The 14,619-nt window shown below is 38.3% G+C and overlaps 2 protein-coding genes across 4 annotated transcripts in view; both read left to right on the plus strand.

The window, feature by feature from the left end:
- The window catches only part of LOC127372796 (polymeric immunoglobulin receptor-like), a 44,447-nt gene extending 30,359 nt beyond the window's left edge, over nt 1-14,088 (plus strand). The window contains exons 4-8 of the mRNA XM_051416605.1: nt 5,352-5,421; nt 5,679-5,758; nt 5,892-5,926; nt 13,322-13,378; nt 13,635-14,088. Coding sequence (XP_051272565.1) covers nt 5,352-5,421; nt 5,679-5,758; nt 5,892-5,926; nt 13,322-13,378; nt 13,635-13,685 — 293 coding nt within the window. The 3' untranslated portion in view covers nt 13,686-14,088. The remainder of the gene's footprint in view (nt 1-5,351; nt 5,422-5,678; nt 5,759-5,891; nt 5,927-13,321; nt 13,379-13,634) is intronic.
- The window catches only part of LOC127372797 (polymeric immunoglobulin receptor-like), a 40,899-nt gene that overhangs the window by 9,316 nt on the left and 16,964 nt on the right, over nt 1-14,619 (plus strand). The window contains exons 1-2 of one of the 3 annotated variants that reach the window (XM_051416606.1): nt 3,852-3,968; nt 4,133-4,453. The exons of the other annotated variants lie outside the window; for them this stretch is intronic. Coding sequence (XP_051272566.1) covers nt 3,923-3,968; nt 4,133-4,453 — 367 coding nt within the window. The 5' untranslated portion in view covers nt 3,852-3,922. Of the gene's footprint in view, nt 1-3,851; nt 3,969-4,132; nt 4,454-14,619 lie in introns of those variants that run through there. 3 annotated transcript variants of the gene reach the window in all.

The following is a 14,619-nucleotide window of genomic DNA, read 5'->3' on the forward strand; positions in this document are numbered from 1 at the left end:
TTTCATTTGCACTGAGCAGTATTACAGATGCTTTTGTATTCACTTAAAATCCAGAAATATCAACAATTGTTTTTGTTTTTAGCTGTACCAAGGCTGGAATTCTTTTTTTTTTTCATGAGAAATATTGATTAGAGCTTTCACCTCAAATTTTAAAAACTACTGCACTAAAAGAAAAGTCTGTATTGTTTGGGAACCATGAATGTCTGCGCCTAATTTCTTGGCAATCCCTCCAGCAGTTGTTAAGAATTCACTAAAAGACAGAAATGTCAACCTCATGGTGGCACTAGACAAAAAGTCAAGGGATTACCAAAGTCAATGGAAGCTTCTTTTATCTTCCTCAGACTCCTCATCATCAGAGGAGATGCCGATTGGGAGATTGTCACCTTCAGTGCTGTCCATAATCCTGATTACCCCAGAGTGGCCATCATCTGCAGGAGCTTCAGTGATGTGGTTTTCACCACCTGACAGAAAAAAGTTAAGAAGCATCTGAAAACTCAAATATTTCTTAGAACAATAAAATTTGGTAATTAAAAATGGTTACCGTGTGTATATACACACACAGTGACTTTAACTATGACTGCATTCCATGGGTCACAAGCAGTTGGCAAAGCCCTAAACACACAACTGGATGCAATAGTATCAAATATTGTTCTGTTCTGCCACTGATATTTTGTAGTCTGACTGATACTGGACAATACTGATATTGATAGTTGGGAGTTTAAAAAGTCTAACGATACAGTGGCCAATAGTAATTTTTAAACACACCACACAAACAAACAATGGAGATACAGATGCCTTGGATTTGTCTTTTTTACTCTCATAAATACATACATGATACATACTGACTGGGACATTTTACAGGGTAAAAATAAACTCAGTGTACTCAGTCAGTCCTCTGGTGGCCATACTGTGTAATGTTACTACTCACACATGCAGATGAGGACATGAGTCATTTTGTGCTGCGTGTCGGGTCATGAGAATCAGTGTTTACACCACTTCTGTTCTGTTTGTTTATTATTGTGTCTTTTCCACAAAGATTATGCATGTCGGTTAAACAGAGTTACAGATTCCAAATCGCTGTCTTTAAACCATGATTCAAAGCACTGATACCTCGAGTATTGGCAGGTCTGTGCTGCTCTCTGCTGGACAACACACACCTTTTCACTTTGTTTTCATCATGTGATTGTTCATTAGTGATGTGGGAAGGAGTAAGATCTAGACCTGCTCTATCTGAAAAGTGTCCTGAGATAATCTCTGTTATAGTTTGGCTCCGTATAAATGACACTGAAATGAAATTTTAGTTTAATTAGAATTTAATGTGGCATTCATTCAGGTTTTAAAGGATAAATAAATAAACATTCAACATATGATTTTCATGTGCTGTACAAACCGTGTATTGTATTTCACTTTTTTCCGTTGTTCGTCTTGTTCATTTAACTTAATACGATCACACACCTACACACACACACACACACACACACACACACACACACACACCTCCCACACACACACACACACACACCTCAACACACACACACACACACCTACACACACACGCACACACACGCCTACACACACACACACCTACACACACACCTACACACACCTGCTTTGTGATCACAGGTATCATTGCAATGTATGATGACATTTAAAATGAGAGTACATTTTTGTAAATTCTATTTTCAAGGGGAGTCGCAGCCGTGGTCCAATATTTATTGAATAAAAAAGGCAAAGTTGTACACATCCAGACTTTTTCAGAGGCACTGAACAAAGATCATTTAACTGTGAAAAATAAAAAGGCCTACTAACTAAAACGATTTGATGCTGCAATCAACACAAGACAGCTCAGGTTTGTTTACACCTGTGCGTCATGACGTCCTCGCCTTCGTTGCCATGCTGAACAAGAGACACTTATTTCAATTTTGGCCCATGGGCCTTTTTTCCAATAATTTTTATGGAAAATTTGGACAATTTGAATCCCTCAACCCAAAACCAGAGTATTTTCAAAATGTCCAGGATATTCAATGCATTCTATGCATCAAATGATCAGTTTACAGGAGAAATTGTTCATTTTCAGCACACTGAGGAATTGTTGTTTAGGGATTATATGTTGATAAATTAATAAAATCATCAGAAAAATTCTCTCATTATCCAACTCAGGGGTGACTCCAGTCAGCAGCTGTTCTCTGATGGTGGGGGTCCTCTGAAGGCCATTTTCCAGCTGTTCACTTTTCCACAATATTTTAGCAATCCACAAGTTTGTTTTTCAACAAGGTCTATTTAGAGAAGATCCAGGAGATTCCCTCCAAGTTAGTTTTCAGAGAGTTAGCTTTGATAGAGTTAGCTTTTTATAGAGTTAGTTTCTTACCTTTTGCAGCAGGTCAACTTGTGTCCAAATACAGAGTGAGAAATCAGAATCGCAGACCTTAGAGGACCTCATCATTCTGTTTCCATGACATTTTACTGATGCACACGTCTGAGTGAGAGACATTATAGTATATAATAATTTTATTTTGATCATATTCTTAACAAACACAGTATAGCCTACATCTTTTCATTTAATGTATTATGTATTTTTTCATGATTTGCAATGATTTGTTCACTCATGGATGTATTCTGGTCTGCTGTATCAGCAAATGGCCAGCAGGTGTCACTGTCACTGTGGAAAGCATGAATGCATGGACAGAGACAGGAAGAGTCCCCTGATCTGAGAGTGTGTTCAGGAAAGGAGACAGGGATGCATGTGTATCACCAGTTAAATCTGCGCTCATTCATTTGTTGTTTTTGTTTGTGCTTTACAAAAATCTGAAAATTAAACAATACAAAAATAAAATATTGAAAACCAATATAAGATAGAAACAACAACAATAATTGACAGATACACTAGTTCTTAATAAAACAGAGAGCTAGAATCAATACAAAAGTATTAAGTTATTTCTGATTTTGTAGCTTCAGATCTTGGAGTGCTGGTCTTTTATTTTGAAAGTGTGTATCCAGTTTGTAGAATAAAATCAGAGACAGTCTGTTTTAAGAGCAAAAATCAGCAAAAGTCAAATACTGTGTCCTTAAAAAGTACACTGTGGCATTTTTCACAACAAAAGAAATAATTAATACATTAAATAACTATTAATTATGTGGCACCTACAAAGCATGTTCTAGCTTCATAGATATTTGCTTCCTCATTCAAACAGTGTGTCTCAGCTAACTTAATGAAGAAGGAACACAGAGGTTAACCACTGCCATTCCTTATTTTAGTTGAATGAGGAAGTCTTTTACTTTAAGCTTGTCTCCAAATCCCATTTTCTCTCTGCTTCCCATGTGCTGTATATAATATTGAACTCCATTCTTTTCTCAATCTAAGTGTGAGATGTGGAAAGTTTTCTGTGTTTTAAATTAGATAATTTCCGCATTGTTACATTCTAGGGCTGTTATTTAAAAGGAATTTAAAATATACGTTTTGAGAAGTTATTTAAAAGATGTTACTGATTCTGCAGCCTCAGATCTTGGAGTGCTGGTCTTTTATTTTGAAAGTGTGTATCCAGTGGACCTTACACCCAGTCTACTTTAAATGTTACAGGGTTCTTATGAGTCCTGTTTTGTAGAATAAAAATCTGAGACAGTCGTGTTTTAAGAGCAAAAATCATCAAAAATCAAATACTGTGTCCTTAAAAAGTACACTGTGGCATTTTTCACAACAAAACAAATAATTAAATTAATTAATTAACTATTAATTATGTTGCACCTACAAAGCATGTTCTAGCTTCATAGATATTTGCTTCCTCATTCAAACAGTGTGTCTCAACGAACTTACAGGAAGAAGAGACATTTTAACACAACTGCTTATTTTAGTAAAATCAGGAAGTCTAGAATCATTCTCACAGTGAGTTGGTCCTTGTTGTTGTGTCTTACTCTGCTCATCAACATGGCTCTTCATCTCAGTGTTCTTCTCATCTTCACTGGACTCACAGGTCAGTCACAGGGCTCATTTGATCATTTCTGTCCTTATGTGTGTGCTGGTTATGTCATAAGATGATGCGACTGTAATTACAGTTCTTTAAATATCAGTTTGTTGAGTAATAACTTAATATCATATAATATTTACAGTAAAATGGTTTCATGTTTCTTGTTGCAGGAATTCACAGCATAACTACAGTCAGTAAAGTGTCAGTGAAGGCTGGAGGCTCCATCTCTATCCCATGTCTCTATGAGCCAGAGTACACACACCATGTCAAACACTTGTGTAAAGGATCTAACTGGGGGTCCCGCTCCTGCAAAGTTAAAACTGATCAACCAGACAGTTCAGGAAAGTTTTCAATCTCTGATGACAAACAACAAAGAATTTTCACTGTGACTATTAATAATCTGATGATGGACGACACTGATTACTGGTGTGTTGTGGAGATAAATGACCTGAAAAGTGACGTGAAGCTTTTTCAGCTGTCAGTCACTGGAGGTAAGAATGTATATACTGTATATATTTGATATATGGGGGCAATTTGATTAACCAGCTCTTAAGAAGGGAGGCAGTTTGGATTTATGAACTGAACACAATTGAACCTTATGGACTCAGTGAAGCACAGGATTTGAGCTATTTTTTTTGTGACATTACACATGTTATCTTATATCTCTCTGTATAGGTAATTTGGACCCTTAGGGAGAGATCAGACACTATGTCTCCTGGCCTTCCCATTTAGTGGTGTAAAGGGACAGTGGTAGGACCTATAGGATAGTTCAGCTGTACAGATTTTTTACTAAATGGTTGTGTGACCTACCAGTACCTGACTATCATGCATGGAGAGTTTTGTTTACGATATATATACTGCCCACAATGTTCTAGTAAATGCTATTTGTTCTTCCTCAAGGTTGGCCCCAACTCTTTGTGGATCATCAGGAGATTACAGGATTTAATGGAGAAGATGTAACCATCCATGGTTCCTATAGTAACACTGGAGAGATTGAGTGGTGCAGGCTGGGAAGGTCCTGTGTGAAGGAACCGTCTGGATCAATAGATGGAACAAGAGTGACCATTAATGCAAATGTCCCCAAAGTTTTCACTGTGACTATGAGTGGACTGAGGACAGAGAGCAGCGGCTGGTATTTCTGTACCAAAGGACTCCTACAGATGCCAGTGCATGTGACTGTTAAAGAGAGACCCAGCACTAGTAAGGACCATTCTACTATTATAAAATGTTCAGCTGTAAATATCTGCCACGTGCAGCCATTAGTAAAGGTTTGCATTTAATATAGAAGTGATATTAGTATTCATTATTGTGATATGATTCTGGTGATCATTGTGTTGTTTCACATCACTCTTACAATGAAATTACGTTTAACCACATCTTCACCCACTGCTGAACCTGTGAATCACACTGCTGTCTCTGCATATGGGGAACCTACCACAGTTCAGGGTGGGAAACACAGGTCAGTAGCCTTTACATTCACATACAGTATTTAGAGAACAATGGCTAATTTAAAGACAAATAAATCATTCCTTGTGAGGGAATCTATATACTTGTGTTCTTTACTTACATTATTTGACTTATGTGACCTATATGATAACTAAGGTTAATTTCTATCACTAAAATATGATTGTGTACAGCTGCAGTAAATATGACCAGGATGATGAATACTTCAGACTACATTGTTTGATTGTACATTGATTCAAACTGTTGTTGCAGAGCTTTCATCATCCCTTTGAGTTTGTTGATCTTCATTCTAATGGTGGCCTCGTTCATCTGGTTCATGTTGAGAAGACACAGTAAGTCTATTCTGAGCTTTCATGAATCCAATCATCAATATTTGGACTGTTTTTAATTGAAGTGTAGACGTGTGCAGCATTGTCATTGCACAATGAGAGTCAGTAACAGGAGGTTTTACTGTTTCACTTTTAGAACAGACCAAAGCACCAGCATCAGCTGCAACAGCGGTAAGATATGATGATTTATATTATCTTTTTACAACAAAGGCTGTAAGGTTCCTCAGTATAGAGCCAGAGCTGCCATCATCATCCTTTGTGTTTACACTGCAGTGTCGGGCAATCACACACACATTCACACATTATTTGCATGCATTGCGTTATTTTCACTAACAGAACATAATCAGTGGACAGAGCTTCCAGTTTAGAGAAGTGAGGCCAATGAATAAGTGTCTTAAACCTGAATTCTTTCTAATGGCCAGCAGAGGGCAGCTCCATAGGCTGCAAAAAGAACTAATGAGTTTATAGTCTCTAGTTTTAAGTCTTCATACAGCATAATGATCATTTAGTAAACTATGGTCCCATTTAGAGTAAAATAAACTATAAAGCAGGGTATGCTTTAGGGTATGGCTACCTTGTGATTGACAGGTCTGTCCGGAGCAACCAACAAAACTCAGATAACACTGTCAAACTAGCCAGTGCTGATCAAATATGGATCAAGATTCTGTTTTTTTTAGTATTTTTCTCCTCAAAACCTTTCTGAAACATCAACAAGTCTTTATATTTGTTTTACTTACTCAGTTGCGGTTTTGTATTAATTTAGTTTACCTTCATTTTTGGTTTTGATTTTCATTTGTTTATTCTAGCTCGCTGCTCAGGGTAGCTGTTACTGTACAGCATTTGCTGGGAATATAGTGCATTGCTCAGGAACCATATTAAGTGCAATATGTTGAGCAGTGGTTGCAGTGGGATTTGTCCACGGCATATTGGGTGTATTTTTCTCTTGTGAACTTTTCCCTCCCCTAGTGTACTTTTTTTTTGCTGTTTGTTAGTAGTTCAGTTATTTTTTTCCTTTTTTGTTGTTGTTGTGTTACAGGGCATAGTTTGCAGGCTGTTTGCACTTAATTATGCCGGCTGCACTTAGCTGCAGCCTCTCCCCTAAATTAAGAGATTTCTATTGAGACACGTGAAGATATCTTCAATATAAAAATATTTATGTAAATTATATATGTATATATAATGTATTTTTTTTCATTTCACAAAAAACTATATTATTACATGCAAAGTAACAATATAGATGAGTATATCCTCTTGAGACCTGGTAATTCATTTTTGTACACTGTAGTGCACATTCAAGTTTTGCACATAACTCTAATACTGTACATACCACTTTACCAAGTCCTGATGTTTCTTACAGTGGACAACTGTAGCTTTAAATTGATACCCCATGTGTGGGGGTGTGGCCTTGCCAACTTCCCTTTTCCTGTCTTTTCAAAATGGCTGGCATCAGCACGGCGGCTGTGGCTCAGAGGCAGAGCGGGTCAATCCTTAATAGGAAGGTTGTGGGTTTGATCCCCGGCTCCTGGTGCCACATATCGAAGTATCCTTGAGCAAGATACTGAACCCCAAATTGCTCCCGATACCGGTGTGTGAATGTGTATGTTAGTTTCTGTTTGATGGACTTTGCCGTGTGTGTGAAAGGGTGAATGTGGCACATAGTGTAAAAGCGCTTTGAGTGGTTGGAAGACTAGAAAGGTGCTATACAAGTAGCCTACAGGTTGATTTACCACGGACACATTTTATGGAAGAAAGAAAGGTAAGCATCAAATTTTAATTTAACATGATTTTGAGTGTTATATTTTGATTGCTTTTAGTGAGGAAACATCTAAGGAGTAATTTGAGTGAGTTTTCAGAGCTGAACTTGCTTAGTTTCATACCAAACTTTACTGATTAATGAATGTACACTGTAGTGTACATCGGGACTTTGTACTCATGATTATTTCTCTTTTTTTAGTAGACAGCTCTTTGTCAGAGGCAGAAAGAATACTTTACAGAATCATTGAGGGAGATTCAGACATAGAGTTCTCTGAAGATGAGAGTCCAGTGAGCAAGACAGGAGAGGGTGAGAACCCAGATAATGAATCAGATGAAGATGACCAAGACACAGAGCCAGCGGAAGTTGACCAAGACCCAGGGCCAGCTAAAGTTTGCCGTCGTCCTCTATGAGCCAAAACTACCATGTAGGGATAATCAGATAATCAGAGCAAAAAAGCTAAGAAAACCTACAAAGATGTTTTGGCAAAATTCATTTGATACATGTATAGACTCAATGTTATAGCCTAAATGTGTTGTAAGTGAACCATCCCTTTAACGCTCCTGTTATGTTGCGGGTCAAATTGATCTCTCTCTGTCTCTCTCTCTGTCTGTCTCTCTCTCTCTCTCTCTCTCTCTCTCTCTCTCTCTCTCTCTCTCTCTCTCTCTCTCTCTTTTTCTGACTCACAAACACCATTGCTGTTCCTGAGAAACCAATATAACAGGAGGGTTAACAATGTAACATGTTAATTTTGCCTTCCTCTTCGGGAAAGGGGCCTGCCTGCTATAGGAACAATTCAAAAGAATCGAATCCCAAAAGAGTGCGACTTCACTGCTGACAAGATCCTGAGCAAAAAACCAAGAGGGTCATCAGAAATGATCGTACAGAGACCTGATGAGATAGCAGTCACCAAATGGATGGACAACAAGCCTGTTGTCATGGCATCAACCGCCCATGGGATTGAGCCCCAGGATACCTGCATCAGATGGTCAAAGCAAGAAAAGAGGCAAGTTGAAGTCCCAAGACCTACAGTGGTTGCAGAATATAACAGCAACATGGGAGGGGTTGACATGTGCGATTTCATGCTCAGCTTCTACAGAATGTCCAGCCGGACGAAGAAGTGGACGGTCCGCACGATGCTCCACTTCACTGATTTGGCCATTACTAACTCGTGGCTTCAGTATCGGCAAGACAGCCAGGTCTTGCAAAGACCTGCAAAGGATACTGCCCAGTACCTGGAGTTCAAACTCCTCTTGGCTGAAGAACTGATAACCCAGGGACAAGCATGTGCACAAGACCGGAGTGACTCAAGTGATGAAGAATTCACTCCAACACTGAAGAAAAGGAAGCCGCACCCAGATGAGAGAATCTGAAAATATGGTGCGATCCACTTGCCTGAAATGGTCACCAGTCCAAGTCCTTCCAGATGCAGAATGCCTGGGTGCACTAGTAGAACCTATGTGAGATGTGTTAAATGTGACATGTTCCTGTGTGTCACCAAAAAGTCACAGTGCTTCCTCACATATCACAAATGAATTGGTATTTGTGAACTGGCAAACCAAATGTTCATCCTAGGTCTATGGCCAGTGAAAAGTTGAATGAGTTGTATGTGTATTTGACCCTGACTGAGTTTATGTTTTTGTGAAGTTTTTATGCAGTCAGTGTGTGTTGTGTTGATATCTGGCCAGATTTTAAATTCTGTTAATGTTTTAGGGTTGAGATAAATGAAGTCCTGTTGTACACTACAGTGCACATGTTATAAAACATGAATGAAATTATGAAGAAAAAAAAAATCTGTGTTTTTTACCACCCCAACACTCCATTTATATGAAAAAACCCCGGGTCTCAGGAGGATTATAGGAAGACAAAAGGTACAATAAAGGAAAAGTAGTAATATATCTTGTACCCTTAATATGGTTTCACAACCTAATTATCATTTAGTTTGGTCCATAGTCTTTCCTTTCATTTTAGTGGCTATAATAAAAGGACATACCATAACTATACACATCCAGAGAGGGAAAGAGAAAGGGGGAAAAACTAAACAAACAAAATAAATAAAAACTGTCAATATTTTTTATTCAAGAAGATACAACAGAGAAAATAAAAGTAAATAAATACATAGATAGTGGATGTTCCTTCAGTTCAATAGCTTAACCAAATTGGGTCTCATGGGTTGGATAAATCCAACCCATTCAACACCTATCCAATTATGTATGGTAGGCCCATCATTCGTCATCTGACATTCTCAGAAAACATGATAGTGGTTAGCTGCTTAACAGCGACACTTCCTCCAACACTGAGAATTACCATTATCGTTAGTGTGTTCTGCTTTCTTCAGAGCCCAGTTGCATGTGGCTAGCAGGCATGACTTATTAGTTGTTTTGTACCATTGTAAGCTGCAGTTATTTCTGTACTTAGAGCCTTATTTTGATCTTCCAGTCCTAACTGGCAGTTCTAGGGCCTCCAAAAAAAGAATCAATTCGTTCTTCTTAGTGTTCTTGCACTCTAGAGTATAGTAGTTTGTAAAATGATTCGAATACTGTTCGGATCTTATCCTGCTTGCTTTCTATGAAAAACCTCATTTGTTCCTTCTTAGTAGTGTGTACAGGAAACTCATCAGTGGTGGAAACTTTGGCAGAAACAGGCCTCACATGACCCTGACCTACAACCTTACCAAGATATGTCACAGTAGCTTTTGCAAACTCACATTTTGCTAAGTTTACTGTTAAATTTCCATCTGCCAGTCATTCAAACAAAGCATGTTACTTGACAGTATGTATGGCACGTCTTAATGTAAGCTGCCACATCACGCTTTAAGCTGAGGCCAAAAGAAAAAATGCAACACGTGACCATATGTTTTCCTAACCCCCAAATGCCCTGTCTGTTCATGAGAACACTTCAACACTTGATTTCGATACTTAGTTGGTACCACTATTTGAACAACAGGATGACCAAGAACATTTAGCAGAATGACCATTAGCTTTAGCATTATCTGAAACATAATTTGTTCCAAATTTTCTTTTATGTGCCAACACATATTCATCTGCCAGAATAGCAGCTTCAGAGGCACTTTCTACACCACGCTCAGCAATATGAGTGACAACCTCAGATGGAATACAATCTTTAAACTGCTCTAGCACCATCAGATCACCCAGATCTTTAAAAGTAGTGACCTCCGTTGCTGAACACCACCTGTTGAAATGTTTAGTTAAGTCCCTTGCAAACTCGACATCTGAACAGCCCATAGGCCTCTGGTACCAACTCATAAGTCTTTAAAATTGCCTCTGAGAACATACAGTAGAATATACTTGGCTGTCAGCTGCACTGAGCACTGAATAAACTTCTTGGGCTTTGCCTGTCAGTACCGATTGCAACATCACTACACGGTCAGCATCAGGCCAACTGCTAGCATTAGTGAAACGTTCAAAAAGGGAGAAAAAAAAGTGTCTGGATCTTTCATCAAATTTTGGCAAAAAACGCAAGTTACCCACCACATCAAACATTTTCAAACATTGAGATACAGATGACCCAGAGTCATATGGACCCTGAGTGTCAGTGTAACCTGACATCTTACATTCCCTAATTAGCTTTAACCTGAAGTGCTGTAACTCTAGTTTTTCCTTTTCCAAAGACTGCCATAGTCGTTCCTTTTCTATGCCTATTTTATCCCTCTCCATTTACAAAAGAAACAACTCTTTTTGCTGCTCAAAAGTTAAACCTGGAGAAGAAACCACAGACTCACAGACACTGCAAAGTAACCGGCAGAACTCCATTTTCCATTAAAGCAGCCCTCAACGACCCTTTAATTTCCCCCTTTAACTGTTTTTCTCTCAACATCATAATGCTCAACTAGCTTCAAAAGTTGCTTTTTTTCAAAAGCTCCTCAGATGGAGACTGAACAAAACTAGCAAAAGTAGCCATAAAAGTATAGTTTTGATCAATGCGATGCCATACAATTAGAGTTTTCCCACTAACTCCCTACCCAAAAACATACTAATCTCAAACCTGGTCTTCATGCAGTAACTTACAGTGTGTATTTATTATTTATGCACTACAAACCACCAGAGCGAGGACGGCCACTGCACAACAGCGACCCGCTCGAGTCTAGAATGTGCCCCCGAGACAACTGCTCTAACCATTTTCACTGCAACACTACAATGATTTTAGGAACTAATCCCAAAGGAGAAACATTCCTTCATCCTACTAGAGAAAGCTCCAGTTTCCACATGTGCACTCCAAACAATCACCTCTGTCACAATGGCTCAAAATGTCCAAAAACTGTCTCCAGCCCTACACAAGACAGCACTAAAGCTCTAACTCTAAAAGGCCTTGGCTTTGTTGCTTTACTATAGGGACCTTAACCAAACCTCTGATACACAGACAAACTACGCTCAATCTCAACTAGTAACCAAAACTCTAGACTATACAGCCTCCCAAAACTGATTGTTAGCAGCTCTAATACCCAGACTACCAACTTGGATCATACAAAACTAAATCTGGAACAAATTCACTCTTTACCATCTTCTGCAGGTAGCCCCAAACCTTAACCTAAGCAGATAAGTGGGAGAATAGAGATGACAAAAGAATACCAGCAAATTACAAATAAGGTTCTACTGAACATTAGAAAACTTACCAAACAAAGGAAAACGAGCCCCCATTTTGTGACAGCCTGGCTCAAAAGTGTGTGACAAAAGAGGGAGACCACACAGTCTGCGAATAGTTAACTCAATTTAATTAAGTACATGCAAAATAATAATAAACTGTTTTTTGTCTGTCAGCAAATCAGTATGTCTGCAATGTCTGTGTGAGTGGAAGGAGAGCTGTATATGTATGAATGTAAAACCCAAAACACCATACCATAGGTGTCGATATTTCTCCATAATCATTTTCTTTTGTACACATTTGAATTTCATTGCTCATTGAGGAGTCATTAAGAAAGCTTGAATTAAACCTCCATGTTGTATTTCTCTGGCAGTTCTCCAGATCGATGGTAATATATAGGGGCATGGTCACTGAAGTCAGTTGAGTCCATAAGCCTTGGTCCATCTTTACTAAAGATAATGAAGTAATCGAGTCTAGTATATGCTGAATGAGGGGTAGAGTAATGTGTGTATTTCCTTACATTAGGGTTCATTTCTCTCCATTTATCTATTAAACCTATGTCTTTCATTAATTGTGCCGTATGCCATGTCTGGTGATTCATTCTCTCGACTGGATCCTCTGGAATCGCCTGCGTCCCATCCTTGTAGAAGACTCTTAATCTGGCTGGGTAGGGGGTCTGGGGTCCATTCCTTCAGCATTCGTTTCACATCAATATATTGTTTGTATACATATCAGTGTGTTCTTCTGCTTCCAAGATTCGCTGGTTTGTTTGGTTGAGTTCATCTTTAATATCCCCCAGCTGGCTCTTTTTGGAAGTCTTGAATCTCCTGTAGTGTTCTCTTCATGTTCGCCCTTTCATTGCATTTCTGCCTCATTTTCGATTCTGTTGTAATTTTTGTACTTTTGTCTCTCGTTTTCCATTGCTTTCCTGCGATCTGACTGTTTTTAACACTAAATGGTAGAAATTTACAGTAGGTGGTACAGTACTGCCACTCTTACTGTATATTCTGTAGGTGAAAGTCCTAAGGTGGCGTTGTCTGTTAATATAATGAAATCTGGTAAAGCTCTCATTGGACCTTACTTAATTACACAAGCAAGCCCGCTGCAACGATGTAGCACAGGAAAATGCATGATCGTGATAGAATGAATAGTTTGATTCTGTAAACAATTCATTTCACTCCTCTGACATGTGGTTTGCTCCTTTTTCACAGGTTGAAGAGGAAGTATCATACAGTGCTGTGGAGTTTAAGAGAAAAGCTCTTGTCAAGGTAACCACGGTGATATCAGGTTTTAAAATGTATCATATTTAAATATACTGTTCTGTCCCTCTGCAGAACAGCAATGCACCATTACAGATTGATGTAACTTCTGTAATATTACAAACACCCTCATATGCAGTATCATTCTAACCAGTATCTGTATTTGATTCAGCATCTCTGTGATCAAAAAGTTATAATAATACAGCTTTCAGGTCAGTTTTAATCTTTATTCTTGCTTTTTCATTTTGCTTCTGTTCTCCAACAGGTTGAAGCAGCAGATGAGGATGTTACATACAGCACACTGGCTCTGCAGTAAATGGATATCAGTGTTATGAATTCAATTACATTCAATTAAATTCAGTTTTATTTGTATAGTGCCAATTCATAACAGTAAAGAGAGAAGGACAGAACCATAGACAAAGGTGCACAACAATAATCACTGACACTCCACTGTCTATCTGGGCCTCATTTTCTGATTCTGAGACATGAAGGTGCAGCATTAGAGAGCAGAAGGAATCAGGACATCTTGTCACTCCAAAATCTTTATCAGCACAATGACGCAGAGACTGACTTCTCTCTCATACATGTGAACATATTTATTTTGTACATATATGGCCTGATAATGATTCATCGCCACAAAGTGATGTAGGTGATAACAGACAGTGTGACTTGCTGTTTATTCCAATGTGATTAATAAATGTGTATCATAATGTGTTAAACTCTTTCCCACTGTCAGTGTTTTTGCCTCAGAAAAGAAAAAGCTCAGATCTTGAGCAAACAGTGTTGAGTAGCATGTCCCAGGTCAAAATGTAGAATACATTAGTGGATTAGAAATATAATTTAAGTTTGCAAAAGCTATGATGATTATACTTTTAATTTTTGAGCTTAAATTAAAGTATATTAAAAAAAATGTAGTATACAAGTGTTAAATATTTTATTACTGCTACTACTACTAATAATTCACATTGTTTCCATTAGTGTCATTCAGCTGTGTGTAGAATAAGTCCTTTATTATCAGTCAGTACCTCTATCCCTCATCCTGCAGCTTTGTGCATCTGCAGCCTCTGATTTTACACACACACTGCACATAATTTGACTCACATACAGACAATCTGATGAAGTATTGAAGTTGTCCGACCATCTGCTCTTAAGAGCAGAATGCATTTACCAAACACTTTGTCTAAGGTTTTAAGAAATAAAAGTTAACCCATTCAAGCTTCATAGATATGAAGCCAGTGAATGAAACTGAA

This window comes from Dicentrarchus labrax, unplaced genomic scaffold, assembly GCF_905237075.1.
Source record: "Dicentrarchus labrax unplaced genomic scaffold, dlabrax2021, whole genome shotgun sequence".
NCBI lineage: Eukaryota > Metazoa > Chordata > Actinopteri > Moronidae > Dicentrarchus > Dicentrarchus labrax.